Below are 12,129 nucleotides of genomic sequence, written 5' to 3'. Positions count from 1 at the left end.
ATGTCCCTCCACAGTTTTTGAGACAGGAGACCGAGTTACTGTGGTCTGAGTATGCAAACCAGTGTTCCCACTTTTCCCAACTGAGAGGGGACTCTTCGCTGGAGCAAGAGAAGGCAGAGCTGCTGGAGCTCTGGCGCAGCCAACAGACTGACCTTCAGAGGAGAGGCAGCTCACTGGGTGCTGCCCTCAGACAGATTGATTCAACAGAAAACCACCTGGTGGACTTTAATGACCGCCTGGACCGCTATCTGAGACAATCCAAAGATATTACTGGCTTCAGCCTGGCCAGCACCAACATCCTGAAAGATATTAAGGTTTGCTGTCAATATCCCTTGTCAACCTTTCAGCTGTGCAAAATGTTTGGGGGGGACATGTATGTGTTCCAATTGTTCTCACAAGTAGGAGCGGGAGTTCCCTATCAGAATTCACACAAGGAGAGTCCAAAGTCAAAGTATTCTTGACCTGATAGTTACAGTCATAATTAATAAATAAAAATATTAAGTTCATTTTTGCAATATCTCAATCTATCAAGTAGAACACCTTATATGGATTAATTATACACAAACTGTTTTTTAGGTCTTTATTTCTATGAATAATTTTTTTTGTTACAGCTAATGAAAACACCACATTTCAGATTAGAATATTACACCAGAACACTAAAAAAACACTTTTTAAAACAGTAATTTGGACTTAAGACCAACTTAAAGATTGTTATTTTGAAAAGCTACTTTAAATTGAACAAACCTCAGATTCTAATTTACTAATTTATTAAATATGACTGTATGTGGTATGCATATTATTGTATTTGAATCTTGACTGATGTAAAAGTAAATGGCAGCACTTTCAGATTTTAGGGTAAGCAGCTGTATTTTGACACATTCTAATCAAATGGGAACAGGTCTTGGTATGTGTTTTCATGATTAATCAAGACAAAACTTTGTCTTGTTTCCCCAAAGGAGCTCCATGACAACATTCATAGTGAGTTGGATCAGTTGTCTCGACTGGACCCTGAGTCCAGTGACCTGGACCCTGGAGAATGCTTCCGTCTGACTAGAGAAGTTGAGACACATAAAGCCAGCCTGGATCAGCTCCGACAGCAGGTCCAGAAGAGTGAAGCGGCAGCCCGTGCACTTGACCAATTTCTCATCTCACTACGCAAGGTGGATGATGACATATCTGGGGTCCAAGGTACCTCCTCCACTGATTCTTTGGTCCTGCAGGACTGTCGCTGCAAACTGTCTCTGATCAGACAGAGCATTGACAGTCTGAAAGAAAAGGCACCTCAGCTGGACCTGCTTCTGCAGGGAGCAAGGCTGACTGTAACTAGGGATGGTTCGCCAGCTTCCTGTCTTGACATGGTGGCTGTCCTGCTGAGAAGCCTGGAGGAGGCTGAGAGTAGACTGGCCAGCCAGCAGAGATGCCTTCAGAAAGAGACTCAAAGCAAATCTTTTGGTCTAAGGAAAAGGATAACACTTGGAGAGCTGAGGAAGCTTCAGGATGTGATTGAAAACCAAGGCTTGAAAGAGCCCACCATGCCTGCTGTGCAGCACAGGTATTTCATCATCTAGTTTCATTTGCATTTCATGTTAATATTAGTTTTTGTACTTAATCTTAGGACTTTTCTCCTGATAAAGTTTATTCTTCCCTAATGAATTCCTTTTTTTATTGTGGTATTGTTGCTTAAAGTAGTTAGAATTATTTTAATATCCTAAGCTATGAAATATGAGACTGAAAAATAAACAAAATAAAGTAAAAACAAGGCATTACATGTTGAAACATTTGCAAAAAAACAGTGGTGGAAAGAAAGTTTATTGGTGAATACAAAATTATTTGTGGTGTGATTAATGGCATTCCATGAGATGAGGATTTAGATGAATTAAAGAGAAACATTTTTGGTGATCTGGTGAAAGACTTACAGAGATTAACAAAATAAAAACATATGATAATATGATATATTACTTGAAGAAAAAACAGAGATTATATGTATACAGGAAACATAGCTAAAACCAAATCTAGATTTTGTTACAAAAGGCTATGATAGTTTAAGAAGGGATAGAGAGGAGGGAAGTGGGGGAGGGTATATGATCTTTATAAAGCAGGGAATACAATATCAGATTTTAGGGAAAAGTGTAGAATTGGAATACATTGTAGCTGAAATATGAGGAACAGAAGGAATATGTAGTATCATTATTTTTTATAATCTGTGTAAACTACTGACATTTGAAAAGATGGAGGAATAGATGGGACATTTGGAAGGGAAAGTTATATGGTGTGGGGAATTTAATGCAAATTGTACGTTGTGGGGTAAATACAATGATAAAAATGGACAAGTTATTGAAGAGTTAATAGAAATTAAAAATGTTGTATGTCATAATGATGGGAGGGGAACAAGAATTAATGTGAGAACAGGAACAGAGCCCGCAGAAAGTTAAACATTTGTGTCTAACTCAATGGCTAGAATTTGTTTATGGGACATTAAAATAACTGTAATTGGTACTGATCACTATCACTATTTTTTGACATAGAGAAAGCCTATGACATGTTGTGAGTAGAATGATTAATTAAAATATACAAGCTGGGTATTATTGTCAAAATGTTTTATTAGGTTGGGATTTTTATCAAATAGAAAATTACAAGTCAAAATAGTTTTCTAAGAATTATGCAATTGAATATGGAAACAGACAAGGAACAATCATTTTTTGCAATGATAGATGTGTTTACAAAACTCAAGAAGCTGTTCACTTTTTGCAAATGAGTGCAACACGTGCACTCATGTGGAAGAGGGGACAAAATGCAAACTTTATCACTACATGCTACAACATCTTTCACAACAATTCAGGAAGCTATTGATAAAATTGAAAAATGGCCAATGAGGGTTTAAAACAAAGGTTACAATATTTACACACAAAAAATACAGGACATCAAAATTAAGTTATATAAACAATAATTAGAGTAAAATTTATAAAGTTTTTAAGAAAATGGTTTGATGAGAAAATAACATGGAATATACATTTACACAAAAAATATTGATAAATGTAAAGAAGTCCTAAACATTTTGAGATGTTTAGCTTAGAAGTGATTTGGGGGCAGAAAGAGGATCTTTGAAAAGATTTTACACAGGATTGATCAGATAAAATATAGATTATGGAAGTGTTGTTTATGGTTCAGCAGTAAAAACAGATTTGGAAAAACTAGACAATATTCAACATCAGGCATTAAGGATATGTACAGGAGCATTCCAAACCACCCCAACAGCAGCACTTAAAGCGGAGATGGGATAAATGGAATTAGAATTAAAGCTGCAAGCAGCCTCGGGCGGCCCTCGCAGCAAGCGCCGCTCCGGCCTATTGGCCACCGCGGGGGTTCCGGCCACCGCAGAAGCTCTCGCACGATTTCCAGAGCCGCAGCCCGCTCCCCACCGCGGAAGCTCCGCCGCAGTTTCCAGCACCGCCGCCCGCTAGCCACCGCAGAAGCTGTAGCGCATTTTCCACACCCATCCACCAGGCGACACGCGTGAATGCGTTCGGCAGCGCTCCCCGACGACTGTCAAAAAATCTGGTGCAGATCGGTCGATGCGTCGAGGAGATACAGCCCATGTATTAACTTAGGGGGCGCAGTGGAGCCAAATTACATTTCAAACCCGTCGGGCTCTTTAGAGGTGAACAAAGGTCATACATATCCAGATTGGCGCCAATCGGATGATCTATGTGTGAATTAGAGCCAAACGTATGAATATGGCGAGGGACTGATATTCGCCATTTGGCCACGCCCACACGGTTCAGCCAGAAGCGAGCATTGACAGAGCTCATCATCCGAATTACCTTGATTAGGTCAAGAGAGCCATAAACAGAGCTTTCCAAGGAAAAAAAAGACACTTCCTGTTCTGAGGGGGCGGGGCTTAGATGACGTCATAATATGATGACACAGGGTCGTCAGGGATCCCACCAGGGTCACTCGTGCAAAGTTTGGTGCAGAAGGTATCGACCGTTCACAGTAAAATACAAGACTTCCTGTTGTCAGGGGGCGTGGCCTACGTGATGTCATCATTTAACCATTGGATATTATTGGACACAAGATAATGATCAATAACTGAAGGTTTGGTGTCTCTGTCAGTTTTTGTGTTAGAATTACAAATTATTTAATTTTTTCCTCTTTAATTCAACATTGAACTGTCATTCCGTAGGGCAATGCTGCCCTCTGGTGTCGAATTACTGAAATAATGAAACTATTTCAGTGGGCAGCAGAGGGCAGCATTGCCCTACAAACAACGAACATGGACTGTTTATTATGTAATTACACAGAAGATCTCTCTAATTCATTCTGAGGGGGCGGGGCTTAGATGATGTCATAATATGATGACATAGCATTGTCAGGTATCACACCAGGATGAGTCAGGCCAAGTTTGGTGCAGCTCGGTCGAAACATGTGGAATCTAGAAGCAAACGTATGGCATCGGCGTTACAGGTCACTTCGCCACGCCGCCACACCCAGCTGCTTCATCGCAGCCGGTCAGGGCTTGGATCCACAACACACCAACATGTCTTCTGTCTCTGGACACAGTTTCATGTTGATGAGGTCAAAGGGCTAAGATAGCGACCGTTCACAGTAAAACATGACACTTCCTGTTCTCAGGGGGCGTGGCCTAAGCGATGTCATAATTTCACCACAGGGTATTTTAGGACACCTATTGATGATCAATAATTGAAAGTTTGGTGTCTCTGTGAGTTTCTGTGCAGGATATATAAGAGTTTCGTGTTTCATGGCGAGTAGGTGAACTTTGACCCCTGGTGACCCCCCTTCAGCAATCTCAGACAGTCACCAATTTGATAACTTTAAATCAGACATGCCTTATGATCAGACTGACCGAGTTTGAAGCCGATCAATCGAAATCCCTAGGAGGAGTTCGATCAAATGCAAAGGCTGTAAACGTCAAAGTCGAGGTCCAAAATGGACCTTCAATACAAAATGGCCGACTTCCTGTTGGGTTTCGACCATGGCTCTAAGAGACTTTTTTGTACGTCCTGACAAGATACACATGTGTACCAAGTTTCGTAATTCTAGGTTAAAGCATGGCTTGGGGCTGTTCATTTAAAATACTCTAGGGGTCGCTATAGAGAAATTAGGCCACGCCCACCAAATTTTGTTATGAATTCCTGTCGGTGGGTGGATAAGGATCCATCCTAGTGAGTTTGGAGCAGCTGGGCCCGAAATTGTGGAATTCAGAGCCAAACGAAATTCGATGGCGTTCGCAACGCCGCCACGCCCACCTGCTTCATCGCAGCCGGTCGGGGTTGGATTACTCAACACACCAACATGTCTTCTGTCTCTGGACACAGTTTCATGTTGATTAGGTCAAAGGGCTAAGATAGCGACCGTTCACAGTAAAACATGACACTTCCTGTTCTCAGGGGGCGTGGCCTAAGTGATGTCATCATTTGACCATAGGTTATTGTAGGGCACCCGATGACGATCAATCACTGAAAGTTTGATCCCTCTATGTGTTTTTATATAGGAAATATAAGAGTTTCGTGTTTCATGGCGAGTAGGTGAACTTTGACCCCTGCTAACCCCCCTTCAACATGCTCCAAAACTCACCAATTTGATAACTTTAAATCAAACATGCCTTATGATCAGACTGACCAAGTTTGAAGCCGATCAATCAAAATCCCTAGGAGGAGTTCGATCAAATACGAAGGCTGTAAACGTCAAAATCGAGGTAAAAAATGGACTTTCAATACAAAATGGCCGACTTCCTGTGATAGTTGGCTTATAACATTAAATGTAAGTTCTGAGTCTTTTGGTGAGCTCTACAAGTGTGCCAAATTTCATGTCTCTACGATGAAGTACGTTCATACCATTGTGTCAACAGAAAATTGCTAGTTGCCGCCGTTGAGCAATTTTTTTAGCGATTTTTGCGACAACCTTAAAATTCAAAATTTTTAATTTTTCTAGTCGCGACCGCCAAGTTTGGTGAGTTTTTGAATATGATAAAGCCCCCAAAAAGGCACACGAAGAGGGGGGCAGAATAATAATAAAACAGTACAGATACAATAGGCCTTCGCAGCGCTTTGCTGCTCGGGCCTAATTAAGAACACAATTAGCAATAAACTACTGAATCAGCTTACAAGGAAATAAGTCAAATCATCCAACATTAGAAACTCTATAGACATGTTTTGTTTGTCTTTTGTTCTGTTCTTTCTGCTGTTGAAAACTTGCTCCATATCTCAAGTCCATCAACCTGCCACTCTACGCATCACCGTGATGCGCACAGCATTGTGTTCATGTGATCAGAACCTGTTTGCTATTCCTCTTAAGGTCTCCGTGTTACTTCGCTTTATTAGTTTTGCATGCTTCTTGTGAAGCAGGACGGTGTTTACAGCAGTGTGTACAGGCGGATCAGTTGCTCGGTTGTCTGGCTCTGGTCTGCTCTCTCGTTCCCATAAACTCGCTCTTTCAGGCTGAATACAGAAGTGATTACATGGAAATAACACAATAACCTTTACCTTCTTCTTTAGGCTGAAGAAGTTGATCTGGAGTGAAGTGAAGGCTGTAAACTTTGCTGTGCAGCGTTAGCTTTAAATGGTAGCGACGAATATTTACAAACCACCGTCTTCTTAATTCAGGACCGTTTGGAAATCCATGAAAACTTAAAAGCCCATTATATTAGGAAGACAATAATGTTCATAGTATTGTTTTATTTGCATCTGAAATAAGACTTTGTCTTTTCTAGCTGTCATGGTAACTCAAAGCAGGGAAAAAAGAGAGCAGCATTTGCGCATGCGGTTGTGACGTCAGCGCGGCAGGTGCAAAGAGCCCATTAGCATTTATAAAAATACACTGCTCCCAAACCAAAACAGCCAATCAGAGCAAGTGGGAGTATGCAGCTCACTCCTGCACAGCGCGCACCCTTGTTCAAGTTGAAGTTAGCGGTATCCCGCTGCTGCTGTTGTGCTAATGACAGAGAAACAAACCAAATTTATTGGGAAACATCTAATTTCTGGATTAGTACCTGGTACAAAAACCAAGACAGGTTCTAAAGAAGACCTATGACAAAAGCCAAGCTAAAAATAAAGAATAAGTCTGGAATAAAGAGGATAAATATCGGCGCGGAAGTTTGCTACATCTCTGCTTGACAAGTAACTATGTCTGCTTGTTTTCATTTATTTTTAAATAAAAGTAGCAATTAAGATATTGTTATAGCAAATATCTGGTATTATTCTGTAGTTTGATGCCGCACTGTAAGAAAGTTGTGATATTTTAGCATTACCTGCTAACTCAACCTCAATCTAAATATTGTTTCGATACTTACACTTATTTGTCCCAACATATTCTTTGAATCAGAATTAAATGCATTTAGATTTAGTGAAATTATTTTATTGTGGGCTGAACCTGTCAAAAATAAAAAGTACATGAAATATACATTACATTTGCACTTGAGTCAACTGCTTGTAATCCTGAGTATCACAAAGTTTTGTGTTTCACATAACAGCCGATTTTGTAATATATTACTCCTACTTTATAAAACCTCAGGACTGAAAAATGTGTGCTACGGAGCTGAACAGGATATGTTTGGTTGCAGATTAATTCTTGTGAATAAATTTGAGAATGCATTAACATGTAGCCACAATAGCTGTGATCATGTATGTAATGTGAAATGGCAAAAATAATTTAATGATAATCATTATGACTTTCTGGTACCATGCCGGACAAGGATGCTTTTTAACATCCTGCTAACAGAATGTTTTTAACAGAATGTTATAAAGATTCTGCATAAAACATAAAAACAGTGTTACATGTATTACTGTTATCAAATAAAACAATACGTATACCAACATAGTAAAAAAATGCAAATATTGTAAAAAAAAAAATGCAGATTTACATTTTTTAAAAGTAAGTTCAAACTGTTATTTTCATTTTATATTTTGGGGCATGTTGATAGGCCTTCTTCACCATGTCACCCTGCAGATGAGTGGCTGCTGAAATCCTGTCAGCATGGTCCCTTGGAGGGTTGAATGAAGAAGAGGCACATGGCCTATCCAGTGTTATCAGAAATCACAGTGCATCCTGCCTAAAGGAGGCTCATGTGGACTCCTTTGACTTAAAACCATGAGACCAAGTGACCCACATCAGCATTGTGTGCTTTCCAGTGTGCCAGCTCCCACCACACAGTAGATATTGGAGACACAAGTCAGCAGGGGCCCAGGGAAGAAGTAAATGTTTGTATCAAACCATCACAGCTACTTAGTACCTTCCCAATAAAAACTTGAAATTGATTTTAATCTTTAAAAAAAACTAGGCCTCATTTGGGCAAGACATAATTTTATTTTTGATTATGAATATCTTTAAAGATGCATTCTTTAAAAATATTTAAAGCATATATCCTTGCCACAAATATCTGGCATGTCAAATGAGCCAGACATTTGTGAATCAAAATGTCAGGCACATCTCATTGTTTATGCTCTTTCAACAGGTCAGATATTGCTCCAGACACAGAGACACATGAAGGAATTGTCTGTTTACATATTTACTTGTACAGGAGTACTTTGCAACAAAAGCTGATTTATTTTACACATATGCAAAATAAAACATTTTAAGATATTATTCCATGCTTTAGTGAGATTCCTTGGCATTGCATGAGTAATATATAGCGAGAGATTTTCATCAAGTTACCATGCTATTATTCTAACGGATACTTTAATAATGTGTGTGGTAAAGTTGTCCTTTTGTTCTCAAAAGTGAGCAATTGGGAATAAATAATTTTTAAACCCTTTATTGAGAACGACTATATTAGAAATGTTTTGAATAAGCAAAATATTTATATGCAGAAAGAAAGCATTAAAATTTTCAAAAGCACACAACACTGCAGCTATATTATCCTTGGAATAAATCCGCTGTACTGCCCATAAGGACCTGAAAATCTGTCCTGGATTGTCCAAATATACCAGTTTGGGATAACCACTCTGTGACCAGGACACAGGAACAGCCAGAGTCTCCATGGGGCCCAAAGTGAAATTTGGTTTTGGGGCTGTCTATTTGACTAGAAGGCCCCATAGAGGCTATTTCTGCTAATAATGTAGACTGGTTGCAATCAACAGTCAGATGATTAGGTCATTCACTAAACTAAACTTATTTAATCTCTGACAGTGCTGTTTACATTATGTTCTATATGCATGTATAATATAGGATACACGTATCAGCCAACCGATTTCCTTAATTTGGCAGATGGGTAATTGGCCAATACTTGCATGTAAAGCCCAGCTTATCCCCTGATCTTATCTACCTCAGCAAAGGTTTAAAAATCAGCCACTGTCATTGATACTATAACTCACTGCACTAAGCCTGTTTCTGTACTGATTTCAGGAAACCACCATGACAGGATCACATTTCTGCTGACCCACTAGTGTGACCACACCCTTCTGCACCATTTACTTTAGTAATAAAACTTTTTGGTTAACCATCCTCTTGTTGTGGCTGCGTTTTGGGTTCTGGCTGATTCTGCTTTTACCATTACACCGAGAGGCCGGAGTGGATTTTAAAAACCTCAATCTGGTGGATGGAGTAGTCTGAAGGTTTCCCTTTTATGCATTGTATACATTCTTTGATGCCGTTGTAGGTTGGTCTCACTTGCATGATCGCGGGCAGGAGGGTCCTGAGGCAGCTCTATAGTCTGCATTCTGTGCATCATCATAGTTGGGATGGGCCAGACAAGTGTCCACATTGAAGAGGTTGCCCAGTTGTGCTACTATGGGAATGCCATAGAGGACGGTGATGACTGTTTTAAGCTTGAACAGACTGGGTCTGGTGGTTTTGGCGAAGTTCAAAATGGCTTCATAAATAACTTGCCCTCCTTGTTCAGGTTTAGGAAGTGATTGCCTGGCCAGTTTCACGAGCACGACCTGAGACCAGATTCTGTACACCAGTTGAGGCCCGTTTCCTCCTCCTACCTCAATCATGGGGTAGGTTTGAAGCTGTGCAGTGGATAGATTTTCAGGCTTGTATTTTGTCCCCAGTCTGGTATCTGAACTAGGAATCTCTGGTTTGGCCTTAATCTTTGGCTTCGTCCCTACTTTAGCTGCTGCTCCCATGCTGTCCTCTGGGTCATCTGGGTCAGTGTTCCCTTCCTCTGATTCCTCTTCTTTGGGCTCCGGTCTTTGAGGAGGCTGTAAGTCCTGTTGCTGGACCTGTTGTTGTGGTGGTTGCCCTGGAGCTTGTCAGCCATATCCTTGGAAAGAGTCGTCATCCATGGTCCCCATGTTCCAAAACGGGTTGTGAGAGTTCCTTTTGGGGTTCTTTGCTTTGGTTCTTGGCAGACTCTTTAGGTCATAGGGCGGTGGTTGGTCCAGTGGAGGTAAGGATGGGTAGAGTTGAGTTGATTCTGGTGATAGTGCTGGAGGTGCAAGGTCTCAGCCGCTCCACATGTAAGGGGAAAAGCAGAGGAACATTTCTTAGCTTTCTTTCCCTTTTTCTTATCTGGTGGAAAAGGTGTTGTGTCTGCTGTGGGTGTAGATGCTGGAATATGTGGTGTGTTAACACTTTTTACTCTTTGCACCATCTTTAATTTAGACTGTTGTTGTTGGTGTAGTTTTCTGCTATCTCTTTTCCAGAGTGAGAATGTATCTGCATGTGCCTTCATTGCTGTCGCTATGTGTCTGTTTACCGTTCTCATCTGATCTATTTTATCTCTTTGTTTGACTAGTTCCTTTTCCAACCTGTCGATGACCTCCATTTCTAGAGACCCATTTTCTGGAAATCCAAATTTATGATGCCACTGTGACACAAACTGGAGCACCTGATCTGTGTGTGTTCTACTCATATATTCTGCCACTGGTCCTACAGGAGTGTAGGATTGTGATTACTCGAGAAAAATCCTCTCATGATTAATCTCTACCTTAAAACTCTTTAAAAAACAAAACCCGTAGTAATTAATTAAAAATCTCATGCACTACTCAGTTGAATGACTTCAACCTACTCTCAGCTGAATAGATTCAGCCTACATTTGTCCTCAGTTGAACTAAGTCAACCTACTCTCAGTCAATACACATTGACCTACCTCAGTCAGTAAACACTGACCTACTGTGCACAAACTCAGTTAATGTCACCGATTAACCTACAAAACTCAGTCAATAATTATTGACCTACTGTACCTTAAATTCAGGCCTCGGTTGCTCTCCTCTCAGCCTTTGGTCTTTATTCTGTCGTGGCTGATACCCTCGGTGGATCCAGAAAAGCCCTCGTGCTCTCAGACAGGCCTGTTGGAGATGGAGGAAAAGCCTGATGGCTCTGGTGATCAGCCCTCTTCTGGGGTCCACCGAGTGGACGAACCAGCAAAGAATTCTGTTCGTGACACCAAGTTTGTGGAAAAAAAAGAAATCTGTGTGGTAACAGATCAGGCTGAGACTCTGGCAAATGGCAAAGAGCAAAACTTTTATTTCATCTGCAGATGGAGAACAGCACACAGCACGCTGTAGTGAGTTCTGAACATCAGTTACAGATACATTCTTTCTTATAGCATACAAGTTGAGCGATAACAGGGTAGGAGGGTGTAACCCACCCGTCAGTTAATCCCCTAGATGGCAAACATCCTCTGTTCAAACATGTAAGCATCTGAGAATCAAGTTTGCTGATGGAACATCTTTGCTAAAATAGGAACATCTGTCTGACACCTAGCATGTGCATCAGTTTCTCAGAACTCTGAGCCAATGTTTCAGTTGAGCAGGTTTGCATGCACATTCACACCCCAACTACAGAAATATGCTCTGTGTTTCCTGTGGACAAGACGCCCTTAGGTTTATCTTAGCAAAACATAGTGGATTGACCATTTGATAACCGCTGCTTTCTTTCTGTTCCATGAAGTGTGTTTTCCCAAAGAGGTCTCTCTGTGGGTGGCTGAACAGATACTGCGTAACTGAACTTCAACTGAGCTTCTGTAAACATTACCTTAGGAATGTCTGACATCTCTAACCACTGAACATCCTGTTCTAACTTGCGGAGGGTCAGAAGAGCATATTTCCTGTTGAGCTACAACTAAGTGCAAACCTTTAATAAAAACATCATAAAGTGTACATTTAAAATGATTAAACATTGTTAATTAGTTTTTTCCTTCACAATAGTTAGCAAGAATTATCTAAC

General features: G+C 40.5%; 1 protein-coding gene across 7 annotated transcripts in view; it reads left to right on the top strand.

Annotated features, from left to right (window-relative positions):
* Nucleotides 1-12,129, top strand: part of LOC116708782 (uncharacterized) — a 246,275-nt gene that overhangs the window by 133,102 nt on the left and 101,044 nt on the right. For all 7 annotated transcript variants that reach the window (XR_004336772.1, XR_004336774.1, XR_004336773.1 and 4 more), the window contains 2 exons: nucleotides 15-314; nucleotides 957-1,552. Coding sequence is in view for 4 of the 7 variants with exons in the window: in XM_032546812.1 (XP_032402703.1) it covers nucleotides 15-314; nucleotides 957-1,552 (896 nt within the window). In the remaining 3 variants the exon portion in view is untranslated. The remainder of the gene's footprint in view (nucleotides 1-14; nucleotides 315-956; nucleotides 1,553-12,129) is intronic.

Source organism: Xiphophorus hellerii, chromosome 19 (assembly GCF_003331165.1).
Source record: "Xiphophorus hellerii strain 12219 chromosome 19, Xiphophorus_hellerii-4.1, whole genome shotgun sequence".
NCBI lineage: Eukaryota > Metazoa > Chordata > Actinopteri > Cyprinodontiformes > Poeciliidae > Xiphophorus > Xiphophorus hellerii.
The sequence above is the reverse complement of the archived record's forward strand: the minus strand, read 5'-3'. Positions and strand labels throughout refer to the sequence as shown.